Source organism: Heterodontus francisci, chromosome 6, assembly GCF_036365525.1.
Source record: "Heterodontus francisci isolate sHetFra1 chromosome 6, sHetFra1.hap1, whole genome shotgun sequence".
In the NCBI taxonomy this organism is placed as follows: Eukaryota; Metazoa; Chordata; class Chondrichthyes; order Heterodontiformes; family Heterodontidae; genus Heterodontus; species Heterodontus francisci.
In genome coordinates this window covers 47046771-47074140 of record NC_090376.1, presented here as the reverse complement: position 1 = coordinate 47074140, position 27370 = coordinate 47046771, and the positions used below count along the sequence as shown (strand labels likewise).

At 42.1% G+C, this 27370-nt stretch overlaps 1 protein-coding gene across 1 annotated transcript; it reads left to right on the top strand.

The window, feature by feature from the left end:
- The first annotated feature begins 9935 nt into the window (after positions 1-9935).
- LOC137371286 (protein shisa-2 homolog) lies at positions 9936-26162 on the top strand. The gene is made up of 2 exons (XM_068033602.1): positions 9936-11179; positions 21578-26162. The coding sequence occupies exons 1-2, from the start codon at positions 10855-10857 to the stop codon at positions 22138-22140; spliced, it is 888 nt and encodes a 295-aa protein (XP_067889703.1). The 5' UTR covers positions 9936-10854; the 3' UTR covers positions 22141-26162.
- The last annotated feature ends 1208 nt before the right edge of the window (positions 26163-27370 follow it).

Sequence of the window (27370 nt, the reverse complement as noted above, 5' to 3'; positions counted from 1 at the left end):
CGGCTGAGCTGCGCTGCCATGCCTTAACTTTACAGACTATTTATTATAAATCAAATAACTTGCCAGTTACTCACCAAACATCTCCTTCCACCACGCCGAAGTAAGAACCAAATACTGGAGGGTGAAAAAAGTAGAGAAAAGGAGCACCTCCTCCCCCTTTCACTGAATTCCCCACCCACCAAACTCATATCTCCACACTTTGCTTGCAATCTGCACTCTGTTTGCAGGCTGCACCCACATCTCTGTAGTTACACTTTTTGAAACTGAAACTGCAGCAACCAGATTGGACTGATTAGCTACTTAACTAGTCAGCTAATCTGCAGTAGATCTTGTTAATCCCTGCCTAATCCTGGAAGAAACTTACTTTACTTTCTTAACTTACTTTATTTAGAGAGTAAATCCCAGTTAAATGTGAACTGCAGACCAGATTTTTAGAAAGATATTGACACTTAAAAATCGCCACTCACCAAACTTGTATCTCTACACTCTGCTTTCAATCCACATGCCATTTTGATTCATGACCCAGTGTTGGCTGCTGCAAATTTCACTAAGCCCTTCAAGGTAACAATTGATGCTAGTGATCTGGGTGCTGTCCTGTTACAAGATGATGAATCAGGCATAAAAAGGCCAGTGGGATACTTTTCCAAAAAGCTTATTCAATGGTGGAAATAGAAACCCTAGGCTTATTACTAGCTCTTAAGCATTTTCAACTAGCATTGAAAGGGAGGAAGTATCAGCTCTTTTAGTGGGCTTAAAAGGTGGATAAATCCCCAGGCCCAGATGAGATGTATCCCAGGCTGTTATGTGAGGCAAGGGATGAGATAGCAGGGGCTCTGACACAAATTTTCAAATCCTCTCTGGCCACAGGAGAGGTACCAGAGGACTGGAGGAGAGCAAATGTGGTACCATTATTCAAGAAAGGTAGCAGGGATAAACCAGGTAATTACAGGCCAGAGAGTCTAACATCAGTGGTAGGGAAACTATTGGAAAAAGTTCTGAGGGACAGGATTAATCTCCACTTGGAGAGGCAGGGATTAATCAGGGATAGTCAGCATGGCTTTGTCAAGGAGAGATTGTGTCTAACAAACTTGATTGAATTTTTTGAGGAGGTGACTAGGTGTGTAGATGAGGGTAAAGTAGTTGATGTAGTCTACATGGACTTCAGTAAGGCTTTTGACAAGGTCCCACATGGGAGATTGGTTGAGGTAAGAGCCCATGGGATCCAGGGCAATTTGGCAAATTGGATCCAAAATTGGCTTAGTGGCAGGAGGCAGAGGGTTGTATTTGCATGTGGAAGCCTGTGACCAGTGGTGTACCGCAGTGATCGGTGCTGGGACCCTTGCTGTTTGTAGTGTACATTAATGATTTAGACGTGAATGTAGGAGGTATGATCAGTAAGTTCACAGATGACACAAAAATTGGTGGTGTCATAAATAGTGAGGAGGAAAGCTTTAGAATACAGGATGATATAGATTGGGCTGGTAAGAAGGGTGGAGCAGTGGCAAATGGAATTAAATCCTGTGAAGTGTGAGGTGATGCATTTTGGGAAGACTAACAAGGCAAGGTAATATACCATGTATGGTAGGATCCTAAGAAGTACAGAGGGTCAGAGGGACCTTGGTGTTCTTGTCCATAGGTCACTGAAGGCAGCAGCACAGGTAGATAAGGTGGTTAGGAAGGCATATGGGATACTTGCCGTTATTAATCGAGGCACAGAATCTAAGAGCAGGGAGATTATGATGGAACTGTATAAAATGTTAGTTAGGCCACAGCTGGAGTACTGTGTACAGTTCTGGTCACCACATTATAGGAAGGATGTTATTGCACTGGAGAGGGTGCAGAGGAGATTCACCAGGATGTTGCCTGAGCTGGAGCATTCCAGCTGTAAAGAGAGACTGGATAGGCTAGGGTTGTTTTCCTTAGAGCAGAGAAGGCTGAGGGTGGACCTGATTGAGCTATACAAAATCATGAGGGGCATAGATAGGGTAGATAGGAAGAAACCTTTTCCCTTCGCGGAGGTGTCAATAACCAGGGGGCATAGATTTAAGGTAAGGGGCAGGAGGTTTAGAGGGGATTTGAGGAAACATTTTTTCACCCAGAGGGTGGTTGGAATCTGGAACACACTGCCTGAAGGAGTGGTAGAGCAGGAACCCTCACAATATTTAAGTATTTAGATGAGCACTTGAAACGCCATTGCATACAAGTGCTGGAAAATGGGATTAGAATAGAAAGGTGCTTGATGGCCAGCATAGACACGTGGGCTGAAGGGCCTGTTTCTGTGCTGTATAACTCTATGACTCTATAACCACAGAGAGACACTAGTATATACCGATCATAATCCCCTAACTTTGTGGAAAAATTCAAAAACCAGAATGCCAGACTATTCCAATGAACTTTACTATTGAAACCTTATCACTTAAAGATTATCCACATTGCGGGAAAAAATAATGTAATTTTGGGTGCTTTGTCTAGGATCTAAACTTTGCTTTGAGTAGCTACAGGTAAAGAATGTATCAGTGTGAAAATGTATTTTCAAATATTTTTCATCTTTTTTTCCCACTCTTTGTAATGAAATGTATTTCAAAATGGCATTTCATTCCTCCAAGGATAAAGGTGTTCTGACTGTGCTTCTATATTTTTGTTAGCTTTTTTTAAACCTCATGTATTTTAGAATTATGGACAATGTTTTATTTAGGAAAACTGAAAAGGGATCCATGGATGTTTTCTTTTCACTGGGTTATTGAAAGGACACAGAGGTCTGGTTTGAAAACAACATTTACTGGAAGTCACCTGTCTTCAGATAAATACCCAGCAGAGGCTTTTTGACTTGGGGGAGATGTTTATAGAGAAGTGACAGGTCAAGATTTATAGGGGTCAGGAAGCTTGACTCTTGAGATATTGTTTTTGGTTTCACTTTGGACAGTGGGTTTGGGGTGTGAACTGTTTTGAAGGCAGTTGGAGAAAACTAGCCAAGAGAGCAGTCACCATCAGCAGCCTCTTCCATCTCTTTAAGAACTTCCTGAGAATCAAGTGTAAGAAATAGAGAAACTGATGCTGCATTTCTCATGAAAAGACTGCCAGAAACCCCTGTTGCCACATTTCTCCTGGAAAGCCTGCCAAACTGTTCTTCAACGTCACCTGAAAAGAACTGCTCTAGAAAGATCCCAGTGACAGCCGTCTACGTGTATTTGGGACACCAAACCAAAAAGGGACAACTGACATCTTTCCATATCTTTTCTTTAGCAAGTATTTGGCCAAATATTATTTTTTGTCTTTTTTTTGTAACAGAGCTCTAAAGAGAAAATCTCTATTTTTTTCGGTTAACCGGTTTTTGTGTGTGTATGTGTGTGTGAGGGGCTAAGTACAAGGGAACTTGCATATCTCACTCTGTGTTGATGCTTTGCTTTGTTACTGGTTACGTCTTGTTTTATAATAAACTGATAATTTTGTTGTTTATCAGAGAAACATGGTTGATGTATTTTATTCTGGAATAAAGAGTAGAGTATATGATTGACTGTATCAGTAACTGGGTAAACATTTAAATAGATGTTGTGACCTGTGGAGAAATGGAACTAGAAAAGACAGTGCACTCCTCCCACCTCAGTCATAACAACATGTACCCTCTCCAGTCTGAGTTCAGAGAGACACTGCATCCCACCCAACTGCACACCCGTTCACACAAACACTCTTTTCTCCAACTCTCACCGTGCATATTAACACTTTGATCCCCCTCCCTTGGCCTTCTCTTCTTCCACACTTCCCAGTTTAAATTGGTACTCTACCCCATTGCCCACTTCATGCTGGCATTCTCTTTCCCCACCCCTTCAGTTAATGCTGTCACTCCCTTTCCTCCCCCATTCAGTGACACTCCTAGCCAGTGAACTTTTCCCTCACCCCTTCATCACCATCCACTTTCCCCTCTTTCATTACAACCACAGCCTTGCCCCTAACCATTCAATTCCCCTCTTACCATGCATTCTCCACTCACCACCCACCCCCCCCCCCCCACTTCTCCCCGTGTATTCTTCCCTTTTTCCATTTCTGTTCCTTCCCTTGCCATGCATTCTCTCCTCTAATCTCCCCTTGGAATCTATGTTCCTCCACCCACTCCTACCCATGTTACGTATCTAATATACCGGAAGATCCTCTGTCTCCTCTTCAAGTGCTTCCAGAACTAAACAGGGTGGAACAGTGGTTAGCACTGCAGCCTCACAGCCCCACCGACCCAGGTTCAGTTCTGGGTACTACCTGTGCGGAGTTTGCAAGTTCTCCCTGTGACCGTGTGGGTTTCTGCCGGGTGCTCTGGTTTTCTCCCACAGCCAAAGACTTGCAGGTTGATAGGCAAATTGCCCATTGTAAATTGCTCCTAGCGTAGGTAGGTGTAGGAGAATTGAGGGAAAGTTGGGATGTGGTTGGGATTAATGTAGGATTAGTATAAATGGGTGGTTGTTGGTCAGCACAGACTTGGTGGGCCATAGAGTCTCTATGACTCTATAAAGGTTCAGTATACAGAGGTAGCAATCTGGACCACTAGGGGAGCAATGTAGAAAGGAGAAGCAGGGCCTGTCCTCCATATTAGCCATTTGATTTTGGAAGAGCAAGACATGGGCGGGGGGTGGGGGGGCGAAGCAAACATAGTAACATAGTTTGTATTGATTTGTGTTAGCAAACACTGACAGGGCCCCCAAAATTATAATCCTGGGCATGTACTTCCAGGGAATGTTTTGATCATTTGACTCTTCCCTTGGTGCATTTTTCAGCATTTTGGATTTAACTGTCTGTCTTTCAATCCAAGAGTAATTTCTCTTGAAAGACTTCGAGATATTTTAAATGTGAAAATAAAAATAGTTGTATGGATTTCAGTAAGCCAAAGTAAATGGATTAATACCTTTTAAAATAAAAAGGAACACATTATGCATTTGTCCAGTATTATCAATGGTAATTTTGATCCTATTTTGCTCTTTTAAACTTGCCAAAAAATATTTTCTACTTTACATAAAAATTACTACATACTGCATTCACTAAAAAGTGAAGTGTGCAAAAATGTGGATTTCAGCAACAGGGAGCTGAACTTTGTGCTCTCAGATACCCCCACCCACCTGCTTCCAGTCTGCGGACACCCATTAAACTCCTAATGATTATTAATGTTAGTCCTCAAAATACCCATGAGCATTAACAACTTAAATGAAGGTGATGTGGGCTCTTTCCCCAGTTACTCCACAGTAACAAAGGGACATCAAGCATGTATACATAAACAAACTGAAAACAGAAAAGTTATAGGGCCAAATCTTTCTGGGGCAGGGCATCTCATAGTGTGGGACACTAATATGCTTTTCCTGTACCCTTCAGCTTGAATATAACTTGCACCATAATTTGCTGGAAGTGAAAGCTGATAACGGTGTAGCGAGGGCAACAGGGCATCTGGTGAATGAAGGGACAAACAGAGCAGCTCCTTTACCAATGAGATTTAAGCATTGAAAAAGAAACAGAGGAACAACAGAGAAGGAGGGTTAATTAGAATAAGTGAATATGAGTCATTTCAGGTACAAAAATGAGAAAGAAAGAGAGGGAAAGAAAAATTGGATTCAGAGAGAAAAAGGGAGAGAAAAGGCTTGCATTTATATAGCATCTTTCACACCCTCAGGAGCTTTGAAAGGGCTTTACAGCCATTGAAGCACTTTTGAGGTGTAGTCACTGTTGTCGTGTAGTAAACATGGCTGCCAATTTGCATACAGCTAGTTTCCACAAACAGCAATGTGACAATGACCAGAAAACTATTTTTGTGATGTTGGTTGAGCGATAAATATTTGCCAGGACACCAGACAAAACTCATCTCTTCTTCAAAATAGTGCCATGGAATCTTCTACGTCCACCTTAGAGAGCAGACAGGTCTCAGTTTAATGTTTCATCCAAAAGGCCGCATCTCCAACAGTGCAGTGCAGGCTTAGTACTGCAACAGTGTTTCATCCTAAATTTTCCCAGGGACGCACACCGAGACAAACATCAACTGCTGCTGGAGGACTATCAATTCAGTGAAAGACGCCCTTTGGTCTGCCCGAAACTTGCTGGTCTTCCAGCGCAAAGAGTTGTCCACGACCGAATGTTGCAGACTGGCACATTCCAAGGTCCAGGACTATGTGTTGAGGGACGCACTAAAGCTTGGGGCAGCCGCAGCAAAGGCTCAATGGGGAAAGACCACAGTGTAAGGTCCCCCCACCAAGCTGAACTGAGGGGCTGGATCCATGGAAAACCCCTAGGGCTGTATTGGAAAAATTTTGTGTGCTGTAAAAGTAAAAATGTATATGGCATGACAATGAAATAGAAGAGTTGTGAGGCAACTCATGATTGTATTGAAGGAAACTGATCACCTTTGCACTGTTTGTATTTTTTGACTTGATGCTGTTTCAAACTGTTTGGGAATGTAATTTTTACAGATTTTTATGAATAAAGTATATTTTGGGAAAAAAAAAGTTTCATCCTAAATTTTCACCCTGTCGGATGGTTCCCCGAGCAGACTGCCAAAGTCATTTGGTGGAATGCCTCATCGCCAGAACTTTCAAACAAGCACCAAGATGTAGCTTGACTGGTGGTGAGAAGAGCCCTCCCCGTCAGATCCTTCATGCATGCCCGGAGTCTCACCCCTTCTGCACAATGCCCTTGAGGTGGCTGTGGTGGGGAAGAGACAGTTGCCCACCTCATTCTGGAATGTGTCTTTGCAAAGCAGGTGTGGAAAGAGATGCAGTGGTTTTTGTCGAGGTTCATCCCAAGCAGCTCTGTAACACAGAAGTCTGTGCTCTACGGGCTGTATCCAGGGACGCACACCGAGACAAACATCAACTGCTGCTGGAGACCCATCAATTCAGTGAAAGACGCTCTTTGGTCTGCCCGAAACTTGTTGGTCTTCCAGCGCAAAGAGTTGTCCATGACCGGATGTTGCAGACTGGCACATTCCAAGGTCCAGGACTACGTGCTGAGGGACGCACTAAAGCTTGGGGCAGCCGCGGCAAAGGCTCAATGGGGAAAGACCACAGTGTAAGGTCCCCCCACCAAGGTGAACTGAGGGGCTGGATCCATGGGAAACCCCTTGGGCTGTATCCAGAAAATATGGATTTGCTGCAAAATATACATGGCATGTAAAATGAAATGGAAGGGTTGTGAGGCAACTCACTCCTGTATTAAAAGAAACTGATCTCCTTTGCACTCTTTGTATTGTCGACTTGGTACTGTTTTGTAATGTATTTTTTTTTTTACAGATTTTTATGAATAAAGTATATTTTGGGAAAAAAAAGTTTCATCCTAAATTTTACTGCTCAATTCTCTGGAGTGGGACCTGAACCTACAACCTTCCGACTCAGAGGCAAGAGTGCTCGCAACTGAGCCACGGCTGACAGAAAGGAAACGAAAAAAACATTAAAATTTTGATTTTTAAACCTCTAAAAATAATTTATTCGTTGCAAACATGACACACAACGGTTCAAAGTGTTCCCTTTCTGGCCTAGAGGAATTGAAGGGAATTGTATTAATAATGATCAAATAACGGTACTTACATTGTTAAGTCTGAGCCCTAACTTTCTACAGTGAGTTTATTGGAAATCAATCTGCAAATCCAGCAAGTTCTTAAAAATAGTACGGAGTTAAGAGGGAGATGTCGTTTTGAGCATTGAAAATGTCAGAGCTGTGTAAATCGACCGGCAAGTTCTGGAGTTTTGCAACTCACGGCATATCTTTTCTTCCCCTTAAATTGCTATCAATTTGTACATTAACAATGGCGTGCGTTGTGAACTTGCCGTTATTTTTTTCAAGAAGATTTGGCCTATTGAATGGACACACACAAAGAAGCCAACAGTTTCCATTGCACATCGCAATGGTAAATTGCTGTGAAATCCTAACTATGGGAATCTTATTTTAATTTGTTTTCATTAAATAAAGCTCATTACCATTTCCACCTCATTCTTTATTTCCAAATCTTGGCAATTCCCCAAACACAGTGACAAGAATGGTTAAGAAAGTCAGTTCTTGTATTCATAGCAGAGAACATTTTCCTTACCTCAAAAGAGTGTTTGCAACTTTTTTTTTATTTCCAAAATATACTTTATTCATAAAAATCTGTAAAAATTACATTCCCAAACAGTTTAAAACAGCATCAAATCAAAAAATACAAACAGTGCAAAGGTGATCAGTTTCCTTCTATACAATCATGAGTTGCCTCACAACCCTTCCATATACATTTTTACATTTACAGCACACAAAAATTTCCCATTACAGTTCGAGGGGTTTCCCATGGATCCAGCCCCTCAGTTCAGCTTGGTGGGGGGAGACCTTACACGGTGGTCTTTCCCCATTGAGCCTTTGCTGCGGCTGCCCCAAGCTTTAGTGCGTCCCTCAGCACGTAGTCCTGGACCTTGGAATGTGCCAGTCTGCAATATTCGGTTGTGGACAACTCTGTGCGCTGGAAGACCAGCAAGTTTCGGGCAGACCAAAGGGCGTCTTTCACCGAATTGATAGCCCTCCAGCAGCAGTTGATGTTTGTCTCGGTGTGCGTCCCTGGGAACAGCCCGTAGAGCACAGACTCCTGTGTTACAGAGCTGCTTGGGATGAACTTCGACAAAAACCACTGCAGCTCTTTCCACACCTGCTTTGCAAAGACACATTCCAGGAGGAGGTGGGTAACTGTCTCTTCCCCACCACAGCCACCACGGGGGCATTGTGCGGAGGGGGCGAGACTTCGGGCGTGCATGAAGGATCTGACGGGGAGGGCCCTTCTCACCACCAGCCAAGCTGCAACTAATTTTAGAGAAAATCACCTTTCATTCTGGACATGTCCCAGAAGGTTCCTTCAAGAGGAAATTTTAAAGTTGCATTTAAGCAAATTATTTGTTATACATAAGTTCTTTGCATAACAGAACCTGTTACTGCACCTGTCACTGAAATTCCCCAAAACCATTAGCTGGTCTTAAAAGCTCTTTACCTCATATTTGTGCACAAGCAACCATGAGTGAAAAGAATGATCAGGTTGGCTACTCCTTCCGACTCATTTGATTGGTTCTGGAGGATTGCCGTTGTCCTTTTGGACTGGTCTGATTGGTTCATATTAACAACTTCCAATCACAATGATGAAACTGACTGTGAAATGCCAACAATCTGACAGTTTCCCACAAACATACAGATGTTATAACTTTATTCAATCGGCATAATTTAGTAATAACATTATTCAAGCACATTATGTGATGAAAGAAATTTTAAAAATCACCGAGGTCCCATTTCCTGCTTGATAATAAAGTCTCAATTTTTACTTCCAGAACATGGACATTACCATAACAACAATAACAAATGCAGGAACTGAGCGCCTCGATCAGAGATTCTGGTGAAACAAGATGTTGAACGACCTGCTGCACAATTCCGGCACTTTCTGTTTTTCTTGATTTCCAGTGGATTTTTTTTAATCTGTGCTCTCTAACCTTAATAATTTGTTCCATGTCCAGTTACAAGAGTCTGGCTTAACAATTACAATGTGTTGCTCTGCAGAGTTGAAACCTGCCTTAACACTGCAGTATGGAGGGAGTTCCTTTACTTCAGGGAGATGTCCTAAGGTTAGACCCAACAATACGCTGGTTCAGACACGGGATGGAGTTAGGAAACCATCTGGAACCGTTGCCAGAGTTGTTCCCTCCCTGTGCAGCTTGCAATGAACTTGCACCACCAGCAGGGCTGTCGTGTAAAGGCGAAGCAGTCTTTAAGCTCTACCTGTCTATGCATCGAGTGGTTAAACATATTTAAAAACATTGCACATATTTCTAGCGGATCCTTTGTTTTAAGACTAGCTGTTTAATAAACATTAATCAATCCCGCTAAGAGAATAAATGGCACATGATTGAATTCAAGCTCAGTAAGTTTGGCCATTGAAGTAACTGCAATTCCCATGGGAGGGTGCAGTTTTGGCGCAGACTCAGATCTATGTGCAAGTTCCCTATATTATGAAGCGGAGGCGGCTGGAGAGACAGTGAAGAGCCGTAGTTGGAGGAGGTTGGAGTTGTAGCATTAAGAGGCAGAAGGGGGTCCGAGAGTGACAGAGAGCAGCCGAGGCCTCTGGGTTACTGCAGTTCAGGGGGTGACACTTGCCTCACAACCCAGGCTGATGCTGCATTGCCAACCTTGTCCAAGCACATGGATGTAAAGAAGGCGAGAATCTCACAGAGCTTGTGCTAATAGGCAGCCTTTAGGCACAGCAGGCTTTTTGTTTCGTTTTTTCCAACAAAAAAAAGTTGACAATCCCGTGTGCACAGATGTAGCTCAGGGACCCTGTGCGAAAATGCAATAGCAACAGTGTTTATGCAGCCGGCTCTGGCGGATTCCAATTCTGAGGATTGGAAGGGAAGAGTTAAAGGTGATGTGCCCGGAGCTTGACTACAGACAGAGAGGGAGCCGCCGAGCCCCAGTGCCTGGAGATCTGCATTGAAGCGACACTTCATTTCTCACTGAATGAGGTCGCTTCTGTTCTTGTTGCTGCTCCGGGTCAAGAAGCAACGTGGAAATGTTGGCAAGGGGAAAGTGTCACCTTCTTTCCCGTGAAAACCAAGGACTAAACTAAATTCCATTGCGAACCTCGACTCTATCCGCCCTGGATGAAGATGGGGAGTGAAATCTGTCTACCTGCAGTTTGGTTTGCTGTTTAAACACTGTTTTCTAGTGGATCTGATGCCGGGGGTACCTCTGCTTTTCTCTTCTGATCTCATAACTTTTGCTGAAGATGTTTTAGGATCGGGCTAGTCCCTGTGAAGCGTGTGTTGTGTGTTTTTACTGTATTTGCTGCCTGTCTTTATTGTTTGACCTGACCTGTGATCCCTGGCTGTTTGGATGATGAGAAGGTGCAGGGTGTCCCCGGGCTGCCTCCTCCTGCTCCTCGTCGTTTCCCTGGCGGCCCCGGCTCCGGGCAGTGCCAGCGGTGAGTATTGCCACGGCTGGCTGGACTCTCAGGGGAGTTGGCACCAAGGCTTCCAGTGTCCCGAGCGCTTCGACGCGGGCTCGGCCACCATCTGCTGCGGCTCCTGTTCTCTGCGCTACTGCTGCTCCAGCACCGAGGCCAGACTCGATCAGGGCCACTGTGACAACGATCAGCCGGTACTTAGCAGCGACGAGCAAGCTGGCACTGAGGGCAGAGACAGCACTAACTCTTCGGCAGGTAAGAAAGAGATTGTAGCCAGGGTAAGGGAAGGAGCTGGAGGAGACACTGCATTCAAAATACCTTTAAAAAAAACAACTTCTTGCAGGAAGGTCGATACCCTTTAAGGGGCAGTTGACAAATACACGAGGGAGGAATGAATAGAAGGATGTGTTGATAGAATTGGATGAAGTAGTGTGGGAGCGTAAACACCAACATGGACCTGATGGACCGAATGGCCTGTTCCTATTCCGTAAATTCTATGTAAAGAGGGACAGCAGCAGTTCAGTTTAATGGAATGAATCCTTGTTCCTGTCCCCTCAGCAGCTTGGAGCGAAACCTGGTCACATTTCAACCACCCAAAAACGGAGGAAAATTGCGTTGTTGTGAAATTCCAACAGAGACGAGATTGTATAAAGAGGGGGAAAGGGAACCGAGTTTGCTCTCTTTATGACTGTGTTCACAATCAGAAGCTGGTGTGTCCGGAAAAGTTTGTGTATTCGGAAGCTTTATTCTTTCGCCAAGATTGTAAAGAACCATGCATTGGAAAAGCTTCAGATAAAATCAGCTGAGATTGTTCGCACAGGTTGTAGATCGGTTAGGTGTGAGATACAATCGCCATTCCCCAATAAATTATCCGGTTGAATCCATTTTTTGATTGAATCCCATGTGCAGGTTACACTGTCGGAAATCTGTCAATCACCCGAGTAACATTGGGGGACATTCCGGGCAAATAGCGGGGAAGGTGCAGTGGGGACCCCGCAACCTGCAGTAATGTGGCCTCGTCACTTCCAGACAGCAGGCTCACATCAGCTTGACAGAGTTTCCCGGCTAATAAAGTGAGGCAGAATAACGGGGATGTAGCGAGGTCGGGCCGGGGGCGCATATTAAAGAAGGATGGTGATGGCTACACGTTAGTTTCTGCACTGTGAACAACAGCTCGAAAGTTGATGTAATTCACAGCACCCCTGTTAAAGTTTGTATTTCCCAGTTGTAAGTTAGTGGACGAATTCATATTCATCTGCACGGTTGTAGCAAATAATCGTCTACATTTTTAATTTAGGCGCACACGTGTACCAGAGTGGAACCGGATTGTTTAGTTTTAGGTTATTGGTTATCTCCCGAAAACCTCGACATATCAAATGCAAGCTCTAAGCTTGAAGTTGTTGGCCCACTTCCTTGTTATATCGGAAAGATAAGCGTCGTCCAGGTTCCTGCAATATTAAGATAATTCAGTGGGTTATTGTAATATGTTTAACGGTGCATTTCAATAAGATTAAAAGACCACACAAGTGATCGGAAAGTAAACCGAACCTCAAAAACATCCAGACAAAAATACAACAAATTAACCAGACAAAATAAATAACGTGGCATCTGTAACTTTCCCATGACTTCCAGCCAACCGCAGCGGAACGAGACGTTATTTGGAGAAGTCATTTAACTCATTCGGCATTTCCTTCTTTGCGTGGTACGTACAGCTTGGTCACTTGTTCATTGAGTTATTTTGTAAGCAGTGAACGAATCCGCTTGTTAATGTGGAGTCCCTTTTAATTCTAGTACAGTTTGTTCCAGTATCAGTTTGATCCATTCCGGGATTACTGCGATATCTGGAGCGCAGAGCCTACAACTGAACCTCCGGATATCACCAATGGGGCTGAACCTTCGCCCCTTTGAGGTCCCTTAACCCAACTCAGGTTATTTTCATTTCGTTCAATTTTAAATGGTATTGCCCTCCAGACTTCTCCTTACTGACCACATGATATAATTTGACTAAACTCCGGTAGTCAGTATTTTATTGGTCTATAAAATGAAAGAAAGAGCTTTTCATTGCTGTATTTCCTTCTGGACATCAGCACCCATTGGTGTCTGAAAACAGAAATTTACTAAAAGTATTAGGGTGACCTTTTATGGGAGGATGGAGCAGGAGGAGAAGCTGTAAAAGTTTTAATGAGGTAATTAAATAATGAACTTTAGTAGCAACAGATCAGACACAAAATTCTTAGTCTGGAATCAATCAGCAACAGTTTGTCAGATATCTGATTACAGGACATTAACCTTGAGAATCCATATTAGTGTGGGGGAAAAAAACTTTTCATCTCCTGGGTTGAATCTCAGGAGTTTATAAATTTTATTAGGAATGTTGGTGTAAACAACTGAAAAACAAGGACAATAACAGCTAACATCTAAATAATTGAAAAAAACCACAAATTAGGAATATTTTATTAATGATAGAAACATTAAGGGACTGGATAATGGAATGAATTTGTAAGGTGTCATTTTATCTCTTGGGAACTGGGTTCAAGTCTACCCAGCTGGTGGAATGAAAAGGTACTTTTCCACCAGCACTTGTTTAGTTCAGATCACGTGGAGGCTGCTTCTGGTGTGCCAGCCCCCAATGTTTATATTTCTAAAATGACCTACCTGATTCCTGGCAACAGAATAAGAACCATGAAAAGGATCTATGATTTTATCACCAGGCAAAGGGAGTGCAAATATGGGACACTGGTGCAAATATGCCAGTCCCCTGTGATTTGAACTAAACAAGGACTGGTGAAAATTTGTTTCATATTTCAAATCCCCACTGGTTGTAAGGGATTGAGCCCAGGAGCAGGTATTTGTAACAAAGCTGGTTCACCTGAAGCATTTTATAGTCTGGGTATTCCTATGTGAAATAGCTCCTATTGACTGAAATAGCAGTTTGTCAGCCAACACACTACTGTAATGATGTCACCTACAGGTCTTACTACTTTTTTCAAATAATGAAAGCTCCATTGGTCAAACCATGTTTGACTAACTTGGTTGAATTCTTTGATGAAATAACAGAGTGTTGATGATGGACTTTCAAAAGGTGCTTGACAAAGTATTACAGAACAGACTTGCAAGCCAAATTAAAGCCCAGGGGATTAAAGGGACAGTATCAACACGGATACAAAATTAGCTAAGGGACAGAAAGCAGAGACTAGTGGTGAATGGTTGTTTTTCAGACTGAAGGGACGTCTCTGGTAGTGTTCCCCAGGGGTCAATACTAGGTGTGCTGCTCTTTTTGATATATTAATGACCTGGACTTGGGTATACAGGTCATAATTTCAAAGTTTGCAGATGACACAAAACTCAGAAATGTAGTAAATGAGTTTTGGCAACAGAATAGAAGACCATGAAAAGAGTCTGTGATTTTCACCACCAGAAGAAAGGAGTGCAAATATGAGACACTGATCAGGCCTCAGCTGGAGTATTGTGTTCAGTTCTGGGCATCACATCTCAGAGAGTTGTGATCGGGAAGGCACTGCCTGGAAGTGTGGTGAAAGTTGATTCAATATTAACTTTCAAAAGGGGATTCCATAAATACTTAAAGGGAAAGAAAAGTCACAGGGCTGTGGTGAAAGTGCAGTGAGACTAATTGTATAGATCTTTCAAAGAGCAGACTCAGGTACGATGGGTCGAATCGCCTCCTTCTGTGATGTATCATTCTATGATTCTATGAATTCTTAAACCACAAAGTGATTTTAAAAATTAAGTCCATTGAATGTTGATAAAGCAACACACCAATATCCGCCCAACATGTTAGGACAAAAAACAAGCAGAAAATACTTTTACTAACCGAAAGGTGCTAAGGTGCTTGTGCATTAACACACTATTTGCCTTTGTCGTAGGACAGCTTTGTTATTTAATTTCTCCTGCCTTCTGCCCTATCACACACCTTCCCTTTTGTTCTCTTCCCCACCAACTGCCCGCACCCCACCCCCCTGCACCCCCCTCACTTGCTTAAAACCTAATTCTTTTCTAACCTTTGCCAGTTCTGATGAAAGGTCACTGACCTGAAACGTTAACTCTCCTTCTCTCTCCACAGATGCTGCCAGACCTGCTGAGTATTTCCAGCACTTTCTGTTTTTATTTCAGATTTTCAGCATCTGCAGTATTTTGCTTTTATTTAAGTTAGGATAAACTAGCCAGGTTGGGCAACAGATCTCTTTTTACTGAACTGTTATTAATACAATAACTTAGATCAATACAGTATTGAACATGGTTCCCTTTTGATCAAATGAGTTAAGATAGGCTATCTAAAATCACTGTATTTAAAGTCTGTTACCCTTGCCTTTTGTTGAGAAAGACCTGTTGAAATTAATATGTTACTAACCTTTCAAGCAACCAAGTTAATTTTTCCTTCCCATACTAACAAATTGACCTACACTGATAAATGGATGGAAAGAGAATAACTTAAGCCCAGTCATTTGATTGGTCTGGTGAAAGAAACAATTGTGGAATTTTCAGCCCATCTCTCCTGGGTTTCATGTAATGTAGCAAAATTAGAAACATTAGCCGAGGTGTGACCTAGCATAGAATCCAAATGCTAAGGAGTAAGAATATATTTGAGTGGCACCTTTTTTATATTGGCTTTTAGTACTCAGAATCTAGGATAATTCCAGTTCCACTCATGCTGAAGTGGACTTTGTAATTTGGGCCAGTTATATTGGCCCCATGATTGTTTTTTATATTGTCATGTGTCTATCAGCTGAGAATGTATCAAGCTGCAATGTAAGTTTCACTACGTATTATGCACAGAACCCAAATTGCTTGCAGTTCTGATGCTACCCACTCCGGAGTGAAAACCAATGTGTTGTACTGTTTTTCTTTATTCCACTTGTGGCCAATTCATCATCTGATAAACAGACTGGGTGTTGAGTTGTCTCATTTCTATTTGTGGAGCTTTGTTGGTGCAGAATGCTGCTGCATGTGGACTTGCACTTTAAAAGTAATTCATTGTGTGTGAGGCACTTTTAGATATTTCAATGTGATAAGGCACCATGTAAATGTAAGTAGTGGTATTATTTATACTGGAGTTTGAGGACTGAACTTTGAGGTTGTTCCAGTCCCAATTTTTACCGGAACTTGTGCATGGGATTTTCATGGGCTATACTGTGGACTTTAGATTGGGCAAAATATCCAAAGTGTTAATAACACAGCTTCACAGTAGAGCATAAATATTTGCATGATTAAAAGTTAAAGCTAATTACTGCTGTGTGATAAATGGACCTTAATTTTTGGCATTCTTGTGCATTGTGTGATTACTCCTTTCATGCATAGGGATTTTCTATGACAACATGCATAGGGAATCTATCAAGACACGTGAGCATGTAAAATAAACAGTTTGACAACAGCGACAGTGAGCTCCAGGTGTTGTTTCACTTATGTGAAAGCCCTGTACAGTCATAGTCGCCCCTTTTGCCCTTCCTCTTATTTGACCACAACAGAGTTTATGCCTTTTAAACAGTGGTTGTGCTTACCACCTCCGTGAGTGTTTTACCTTTTTCCTTTATTGTAATCGTGAAAGAACCAATTGGACAGGTTTTCTTGAGTTCAAACAAGAAAGAGGTAAATTTATTATACTTAACAATCTAACCCAATTTAAAAATAATAAAAAATATGCTACATGTTCACGCACACATTTACATGAGAATCACACACACACAAATAAATTACAGAGAGAAAAATAGATTTGGTGGTTGGATTAAACTCCAGAATAAATGGAACTTAAATACACAGTCTGTGAAGTGGATGATCCAGTAGTCCTCCAGCTGAAGCTGTATTCTTGAAGTCCTCGCCAGGTCAAAGTGCACTTTGTGGTTGGCCTGCTTTGCTCAGGGTTTTCCTGAGGGCAGAGTGGTAGGTGGCTCTCTTCCCCTGGTCTCTGGCTGTAGCAGTCTGTAGGCTTGGAGGGTCCACAGTCACAGACAGTTTTCAAACTTGATGTTTTCTGGAGAGAGGGAGAAAGAAAGGGAAGCACACAGCTTTCTCTGCTGCTGCACACTCAGTTACTGCTTGTCTTCTGTGAGTGTAACAAAACTCCCAGTCTTTTCAGAGATAGACAGACTGTCACATGGTTCTCTCAATCCCCCTTGTTTTTAATGACATCCAAAGTCTAAAACCCAAAACCACTCTTAGGTGGGCTTGTCAGTGTTTATCTTCCTGGAGGGATGTCTCCACTTATGAATGCCTCAAGATGGCTTTGATTGTCCTGCTAATGAAGATGATCTGCATAATCTACTCAGTTAGCTAATGCATTGTTCTGGCTGGACTTCTCGTTAGACTTTTGTCTCCAGTTCAATCACCTGGCTTTTCAGATGCAAATTGCAGTGGCCATCTTGGCTACTAGTTTTTTAAAAGTGAGCTGTAGGTTTTTCCCATTAAAAGTCTAATGGAAGTTTCCAACCAATGAAATTAATACTTTTCATTTGGCATAAGGGGTTTCCTTGACAGTCCTTTACAACTCTCACAGATCTCATTCACTCAAACTTACTGTAATTTGCAGCAGCAGTGAGCAATCCTTCTGTATTTGCATTCCGACACCAAATGGAAACTCTGAACATTTTACGATATCTCACTACATTGTGATTATACAATAGTTTTTTTTATTAAAGCTGGACTGGTGGTCATTTGACTTTCAGTTAGATACTGAGGCTGAAATGCTACGGCTGCCTCTCATCCAGAATTATCAGTGCTGGTCTGAGCCCTAGGTGGAGTGTTGCATGCAGTAAGAATGGTTCCATGTCTGAGAACAGGGAAAGCTGACAAAAGCATAGAAGCAATGCTAAACCTGTACAAATCAGTAGTTGGGCTACAGTTGGAATATTGCATCCAATTTTACATGCTGTGTTTTATGAAGGATGCCAAGGCCATGTAGAGAGTACAGAGAGATTTACTAAGATTTACTAAGATGGCACTAGGGTTAAGGATCAGAGGCTTTAGTTCTGCGAAACTAGAGAAACTACAGCTTTTTGATTAGAAGAAAGAGGATGAAGACAAGCTGCAATAGAGATAGTCAAAGGGAAACAACTATGCCTGCTGGTTAGTGAATCAATAACTAGATTTTAATTTAAAATCATTATGAAAAGAACAAAGAGAGAGGTTACAAGAATAATTTAATGTAAAGGACATGAAATGCTCTAATAGTGCTGGAAGAGAATCCATAACAGATTTCAAAAGAAGGCTGGACAAATGTTTGAAAAAGAAAAAAAAACTTGAAATGTAGCATCTGCCAATCGGTCAGAGTGTGGCATTGTCTGTGGGCAGGTGGAATATATGCAGGTTAGAGCACCCGCCAAGCTATGGGAAGATGTTTGCAACAAAAGAAATCACTGTCAATCCCAGATCAGTTTGTTGGAGGTTTACACTTACCTTTCTGCACACTATTGGCAGAACTTCCACCTTGGTCGGGGGCCGGGTGGGGGTGGGTGGCGGGTATAACCAACTGTTTTATATACACTCCTGATTGTTTGAGGTTGGTAAGATGAGGTTGGAAAGGGCATGGGGAGATTGGGAAGACAGTAGAGAGAGATAGGAATTCAGGCAGGCTGGGGAGTTGGCTTGGTGGGCAAGGGGAAGAGGAGAGAGCCAACAGAGGAAGCTGAATGGGTGGCCTCTACCATAGCGACAAAGAAAGCGCCTCATAATTATTTGAAGGTGGACGGGGAGTGGAAAGGAGTTTAATAAGCTAATTGCCAATAGAGAAAAGAAGCCATGGGCCATATTTGCTCTTCAGGATGATCCAGGAGCGGGCGACTGAGCGGTTGGAGATTCTGAAGGAAAATATGTAGAGGTATGGCAGAGTCCAAGGTGATAGGTGAGGTAAATGGAACAGGAATGAGTTTCGTGAGCTGGAAAGGCCAACAAAAAAGGAGAATGGGACAGTTTGGGTTGCTACTTATTCGGACACCTCATGGGCCATTTGGCCTTTGCCAAGAAAGGCATAGAGGGTCTCCTGGGCTTATTCAAGGGGGATTCAAATCTGTGGTGGTGACAGGAGAATTGGAAGGCTGAGGAGTAGTGATGGATTGGATAGGGATCAGGCGGTGGGGGGTGGGGGGGGTGGGGTTCAAAATATCAAAGGGGGGGAAGGAAAGGCGGCATGGTCAAGAGAGAAGGGGAAAGGGGTCAAGAAAACTAGAAGTAAAGGGGGCTGCAGTCAGAGCAGCAGCTAAACTCCGAATGGAAATGGGCACTAAAGGTTATATGGGCATGAGTAACAAATATATACCTGTCCCGGAGAGTACTCTGAATACATTCTTGAGAATCAAGTAGAATTCAATCTGATCTTCAAATCAAAGAACTTAAATGGGAACAATGCAATGCATTCCCCACAGTGCGCGGATGCATTGACTGTTTTATGAAGCTTGTAGAACGCAAATTGCTGACCAAACCTGTTTCACTGCAAAGATGAAAATCAACCAACGAAACATCAGAATGGATTTCAAGCTGAAGAAGTAAACCTAATCTAAAATGTGTTAAAATATTCGAATAATAATACTCTATAATTCTGAAAGTGTTTTTTCTGAAATTATTTCTATTTCTATGTTTCACAAACCCAAGCAAAAATAAATAGCAGGAAATATATAAATGTTCAATCACTCTTGTAACTCATTGCTTTCATTACAAGCAGCAGATTCTAACTGTAACAGGATATTTAGTAAAATATACAAAATGTATATGAATTCCCAACACAGTTCTCCTCCTCCATCTCCTCAGTTGTATCCTGAATATTGCTAATCACCAATGCAATAGGGAATACAGGAGAAACTGTTTTACCCAGAGAGTAATGCAGAACCTACAGCCACAAGGTGTAGTTGAGGTGAATAACATAGATGCAGTTAAGAGGAAGCTAGATAAGCACATGAGGGAGAAAGGATTGGAAGGTTATGCTGATAGGGTTAAATGAAGAGAGGTAGGAGGTGGCTTATGTGGAACATAAGCACTGGCATAGTCCTGTTGGACCAAAAGACCTGGTTCTGTGTTGTACCTTTTAAGTATTCTAATGCCTGCAGACATGATGGTGGCAGAGTCTGGACCACGAAATTGTCCATGGGAACTAACAGTATTAGTGACTAACCAACTAGCGAAACATTTGTAAGAGTTGCATCTGCTCCTGATAGTCCTTCCTCTCCTATGAGATGCAACATTCCTCTAAAACAAGTGCTGCATTTAGGAACTCCTCTGTCATTTCTACGCTTGCCCCAATGGGCCATGTATAGTTAGAAACATAGAAAATAGAAGCAGGAGTAGGCCATTCGGTCCTTCAAGCCTGCTCCGCCATTCATTATGATCATGGCTGATCATCCAACTCAGTAGCCTGTTCCTGCTTTCGCACCATACCCTTTGATCCCTTTAGACCCTATCTAACTCCTTCTTAAAACATACAATGGTTTGGCCTCAACTGCTTTCTGTGGTAGCGAATTCCACAGGTTCACCAATCTCTGGGTGAAGAAATTTCTCCTCATCTCAGTCCTGAAAGGTTTACCCTGTATCCTTAGACTATGACCCCTAGTTCCAGACTCCCCACCATCGGGAACATTCTTCCTGCATCTACCCTGTCAAGTTCTGTTAGAATTTTATAGGTTTCTATGAGATCCCACTCTTCTGAACTCCACCGAATATAATCCTAACCGACTCAATCTCTCCTCATAGGTCAGTCCTGCTATCCCAGGAATCAGTCTGGTAAACCTTCGCTGCACTCCCTCTATAGCAAGAACATCCTTCCTCAAATAAGGAGACCAAAACTGCACACAATATTCCAAGTGTGGCCTCACCAAGGCCCTGTATAATTGCAGCAAGACATCCCTGCTCCGGTACTCAAATCCTCTCGCTATGAAGGCCAACATACCATTTGCCTTTTTTATCACCTGTTGCACCTGCATGCTTACCTTCAGCGACTGGTGTACAAGAACACCCTGGTCTTGCTGCATATTCCCCTCTCTCAGTTTATAGCCGTTCAGATAATAATCTGCCTTCCTGTTTTTGCTACCAAAGTGGATAACCTCACATTTATCCACATTATACTGCATCTGCCATGCATTAGCCCACTCACTCAACCTGTCCAAATCACCCTGAAGCCTTTCTGCATCCTCCTCACAACTCACCCTCTCACCCAGTTTTGTGTCATCTGCAAATTTGGAGCTATTACATTTAGTTCCCTCATCTAAAGCATTAATATATATTGTGAATAGCTGGGGTCCTAGCACCGATCCCTGCGGTACCCCACTAGTCACTGCCTGCCATTCGGAAAAAGACCCATTTATCCCTACTGTTTGTTTCCCCTCTGCCAACCAATTTTCTATCCATCGCAATACGCTACCCCCAATCCCATGTTCTTTTAATTGTTGTAGAAAGTATATGGAAATATTGATCTGTAACACACTTTCCACTATTTCACTGTGGCATCTTAATATATTTATATCTTTGCATTTCTGCATCCATGTGTCTAATCCTATGTTCAGTATTAGTCAGTCATTTACACATAGGCCAGGAGAACATCATTCCTGTTATATAGGCTATAGTAGTTGGTTACCTATTTGGCATCTATTGTAAATTGTGTTTCTCTTGTCCTGTAGTATCTGCTCATTAATAACATGGTATGTTTCTTTCCTACAGTGCCGATCTATGTGCCTTTCCTCATTGTTGGCTCTGTATTTGTGGCCTTTGTCATCGTGGGCTCATTTGTGGCTGCCTGCTGCTGCAGATGCCTCAAGCCCAAGCAGGAGCCACAGCAGAGCAGAGCTCCAACAGAAAATCGCCTAATGGAAACTATCCCTATGATCACGAGTTCTGGCAATCCCAGAGGATCCTCATCACGGCAATCCAGCACCGCTGCCAGCTCCAGCTCCAGCGCCAACTCAGGGGCCAGAGCTCCTCCACTAAGAACACAGACAAATTGCTGTCTGCCGACAGAAGGGACAATGAATAATATATACTTGAATATGCCACCTAATTTCTCGGTGATGAACTGCCAGCAAGCTCCACAGATCATGCCACATCAGGCTCAGTTTTTACACCCTCAGTATTTCAGTTATGCTGTTCAACATGACTCTTTGGCAATGACCCCTACTCCTCCCTACATGGATGGACTGCAGAATGGTTTCCGACAAATGCAGACCCCTTTCCCTCATGCCAATGGGAATACTGAACAAATGGTGTACACAACAGTGACTGTTTAGAAAGATGCTTCTTAATTTTCGTAATATCTGCTATGAGGTCATTTATATGAAATGTGAGAAACATAACTCAATTTGAGTCTTTTGTAAGCAATTAGTTTATTAAATTTATCTCAGATCAGTTCTCAAAAAATCTTTATTATGTGTACATGGAAAAAAAGTTTTAAAATTTGCTACCCTGTTGATGATCCTGTCTCACTGAGGCTCCTGGGAGTACCTGGTGGTTAATGCTGCCCTATTGGTGATTCTGGGAGTATCTGATGCTCCTGGGAGTACCTGGTGGTTAGTGCTGCCTTATTGATGATCCTGAGAGTATCTGATGCTCCTGGGAGTACCTGGTGGTTAGTGCTGCCCTATTGGTGATTCTGGGAGTATCTGATGCTCCTGGGAGTACCTGGTGGTTAGTGCTGCCTTATTGATGATCCTGAGAGTATCTGATGCTCCTGGGAGTACCTGGTGGTTAGTGCTGCCCTATTGGTGATTCTGGGAGTATCCGATGCTCCTGGGAGTACCTGGTGGTTAGTGCTGCCCTATTGATGATCTTGAGAGTATCCGATGCTCCTGGGAGTACCTGGTGGTTAGTGCTGCCCTATTGGTGATTCTGGGAGTATCTGATGCTCCTGGGAGTACCTGGTGGTTAGTGCTACCCTATTGGTGATTCTGGGAGTATCTGATGCTCCTGGGAGTACCTGGTGGTTAGTGCTGCCTTATTGATGATCCTGAGAGTATCCGATGCTCCTGGGAGTACCTGATGGTTAGTGCTGCCTTATTGATGATCCTGAGAGTATCTGATGCTCCTGGGAGTACCTGGTGGTTAGTGCTGCCTTATTGATGATCCTGAGAGTATCCGATGCTCCTGGGAGTACCTGGTGGTTAGTGCTGCCCTATTGATGATCTTGAGAGTATCCGATGCTCCTGGGAGTACCTGGTGGTTAGTGCTGCCTTATTGATGATCCTGAGAGTATCCGATGCTCCTGGGAGTACCTGGTGGTTAGTGCTGCCCTATTGATGATCTTGAGAGTATCCGATGCTCCTGGGAGTACCTGGTGGTTAGTGCTGCCCTATTGGTGATTCTGGGAGTATCTGATGGTTAGTGCTATCTTACTGATACTCCTGGAATATCCGGTGGTTACTGTTGCCCAATAATTCTGGGAGTCAGTGATGGTCAGTACTGCTCAGTTATTGGTGTTGGAAGCACTTGGTAGTCAGTACTGTACCATGCACAATAATGAAAGTATACATTAGTCATTGTTTTCCACTGAAAACTGTGAGTGTACATGATGGTCAGTATCGTCTCAATGATGGTTGTGGCAGTCCATGCAGTCAGTCGTGTTCCATTGCTTAGAGAGAGAGTATGCAGCAGGTAGTGTCACTGTGTTGATGCTCACATGTTAGAGTTCAGAGTGAGGGTGGTCAGTAAAATATTATCTTGAATGATGACTATATTAAACAGGCAAGTGTTCTGATTAAGTGACTACATTGTCTGTTGTATCCCCTTCTTCACTGAAAATAGTTCTTTTTCATAAAACCACGCACTGATTGTCAAGAATGTCTTACATATGCCGGCCTCAACATTGCTGTTCTCAAAAATGGCCAATCAGTTCATATTGAGAATAAGAGGACTTCCTGGGTACACCAAATTTCAGGTTGTTGTACAGGATCACAATTCAGTCCAAAAAAAGGGAAAACTCAATTATTTGTAAGATGTTAGGATTCAAACACATTTTTAATGAAGCAATTTTGACTAAAAATTTGAAATTTGAGGCTTGCTAGCACCCTGGCTACAGCTGTGTAAAAAAAAAAAATCACCTTTACATAGCCAATTCTGCTAAAAGCAATCCATCCTACAGTAGTGGAGAGTGCCATAACCTTTGATCAAATTCATCACTGACAGTTTTCTAACAAATTAACTACACTGTAAGGGGTTCATAATTGCCTTCATTTCATTCAAAAATGAAATGTCTAAAATTTTGAGCTGAAGAATAAATTAATCTGAAATTTAATTTTAATTAAATTATGAGTTTATATCAGTTCCCAGCTCCATAAATGTAACTCGGCCATCATTCCCAGTTAATTCAGACTATTTGCCAAATAAATCAGGTGTTTAGTTCATTCTCATTTATTTCAAATAATTTAGAACAAGTCATACAAAGAATTTTAGTTGTGATGGTTGTATTTATTGGAAACTCCACCTGTAGGCTGCAAATGGAGATTTTAATTCAGAATTGGATTGTTTTGAATATTCAAATATTGATTGTATTTAAGTTAGTTTATAATATACACATTTGAACAAAATCTTTAAAAGAACTCAAAACAGGTCACAAATGTTGGTCCTTTTTGAAATTGTACTGTAAACTATGGTTTGTAAGTTGCAGCAGTGTATTCTTCCTTATTTTATTGGTTGATATTGTGGTAGAAACTGTACAAACAGCTTTTACACTGGATTACCATGCCATATGAATGAAATATATACTAATGTATATCTTGAATACTCAACTTTTTTTCAGTTTTTGCAGTGAAACGTGCATTTAACTAACTCTCAGTGCTGAAATCCTGATGGATAGCATTTGGGTATTAAGGCCATCCATCAAACGTTTCTTTTTAAAACAAATTCATTTTTGTAAAATCAACTGTTACCATTTATAAGACAGTGTAATAAATCCCTTCAGTATCCAAATATACATTCATTATTTGCATTGAAAGAGTAAAAACTATGCAAGCAACGGAACTTTATGCGCGAGAATCCAAGGATCTATGTAAAGATGACAAAACAATTAACAGGTTAACTTGTAAATCAGGGAATTTATTGTCCTTGCTGACGTGGTATATGATATATTGAAAACTAATTATTTATTCAGCAATGTCATCCTTAATTTCTTTGCATTCAGCAATAGGTATGAACAAAATGTTCTGCTCTGTGGGAAACTATATGGTTCCTGTCTGTATTTGAGAATTATTCAAAATACAAGTGTCTTCATTTTTACCTCTTTTCTGCTCATCCCCCACCACCTCCCCAACATTCGTGGCATTGTTTAAAGTAACAGTTCAGCCCACATGGCTGCCCTTTCTGACTTTGCTGTCCTTCCAGGAATGATTTGAGTGTTGTAGTAGAAGGCCTGTCTTCAGGTTAGTTTCCCCACCCACCCACCCCTCCCACTACTGAAGCTGGAAGCTGGTATAATTCTTCTCTTATAGAAGAAGAAACTTAAATAGAAAACATGGGTTCGAACTCAGGCTTGAGGGCCCATTTGAGATACATTTCTTTCTATTAATTTTCATGAAGTTATCAAATCTTTTCACTTTCTCCTCCATTCTCTACCCAACCCTATCCATGAACCATGTGCAGTCAGGTGGTTTTCTGGTCCCACCCTTTTCCCAGCCTCATGCAAGTGTTGCGTGAGCTAGCCACAACAAAGTGTGAAATCCGTAGAGGGGATGGGTGAGAAGAAGTCACACTTGGATTCTGTGGTGGCCTGGCGTAGTTTGTTGATGCTCCATCAGACTGCACCACTTGGACTCTTGCTTGTGGGTACTTGAAAATTCAGGGAAAAGCTAGCATTTCAGAGTATGGTGATGCTAGAATGCCATCCTCTCGTGTTAATGATCAGTGACTAAAACAGTCTTTTGACAACCCAAAATGAACAGGAAATTCTTGGCTCAGGAGACTGTAGAGCTCCTGTTAATCTTTGGAGCTGGAGCAACTGTATTGGCTTTGGTCCAATTTTCTGTTCAGTTTAGAAAGTTGGACCAAATAACCACTTGCTACAAAAGTACAGAGTCTCATGAACCATAATGGTCAGTGTGCATTTCACATTGTGCTCAATGATTTCTCTGTGAATCCCTCTCGGGTGAAACTCTTTGTTACAGCTTCTTTTGTAATATAGAAATAAGAAATATAAATTTTATGTAGAAATGTTGAAAAGTAAAAGAGAAACTGAATTGTACAGAGTATTTCCCTTAAGCTAATGTTGTACACATTTTGTATGTGTAATATACCATAAACATAAGCCAGGTCTATAATATTTCAAAGGACATTTAAGTGTGTTTCTTGATACAGAACCAAAATTACTTTTTCACAATAAACTGTTAATTATGTGGCAACATAATTTCTCATCTCATGTTTAAATTGAGACAGTACATTGAGACTACTATGCTATAGATGGTCTGAGATTGCTTGATGCCAACAATGAAAATAGGAAGTGCTCCAATTCCCAGCATCAACATCCCTCTCCCTCATGAAACAGGCTGTCAATGGAAATTGACTTCAATCGTGTGAATTTGCATTAATCAGAGGAAGAATTTTTTTTAAAAATTGCATCAATTATCTACGATCCTACTGGCCCTGATACCTCTTCAGTGTTTGTCTGCTGGCAGTAGTTAAACCTGACTAGTTATCATCAAATTTACATAGAACACTTCACCTTTGGAACATAACAGTGACAGAGACCATCATTATTTCCTGCTAGAGGTATGGCCTACAGAACAATTCTCCCTCTTTTCATTTTTAGACCCTCTAAGGAGTTTCCTTTAGCGACAAATTACTCAAGGACATATTTTGTCACTTAAGTGTGTAAAACTGGAAATTCTGGATATAGTGGGCATTCTCCACTTTATCTGGCATCATGCAGGCCCCTGCCTGCCAAGAATGAGGCACATATATTTCGCCACATGGACAATAAATTTTAAAATTGTTGCTGGGAAGAAAAGAAGGCCTATTACAAGGGGTTGCCAAGCCCCTGACTGGAAAGACATTTTTTGCATCCTAGCAGACAGTGTTGGAACAAAGGAACCAGTCCCTATTCCAATACACAGAAGAGATCTGGTCTAACCAGTTGGTCACGTGACTACCTGCTGGCCAACTAGGGCAGTTTTAAATTGGAAAACAGAATTTGAACTTAGACAGCTGTTTGCTCCAGGACTAAAAAGACCTCCTGTAGCTGGCTTGCCGCCGCCTTTCTTGTCTTTCTCACGGAACTGAAACCCATTGAAGACATAGGAATCCGAAGAGATAAAAATCTCCTACAGTGAACAAGGTTGAAGAAGAATACTGGGCACCAACGAAAAGCAAGACTACCGACAATCAAGGACTCTACAGCGAGCTCGAAGCACAGTAACACACCCACTTCAGAGATTGCCTCAAACTTTTTCACTTTATTTTTCTTCTGCTCTCTTCTGTCTCTATTTGCATGTGCGTATCGCGTATGCATGCTAGCATGGGGCGCGGCCTGTATCT

Excerpts from the sequence above, each read along its gene's own strand:
- LOC137371286 (XM_068033602.1), top strand. The coding sequence starts at position 10,855 with ATGATGAGAAGGTGCAGGGTGTCCCCGGGCTGCCTCCTCCTGCTCCTC. Across the intron at positions 11,180-21,577 it reads CAGCACTAACTCTTCGGCAG|TGCCGATCTATGTGCCTTTC; the intron begins GTAAGAAAGAGA and ends TCTTTCCTACAG.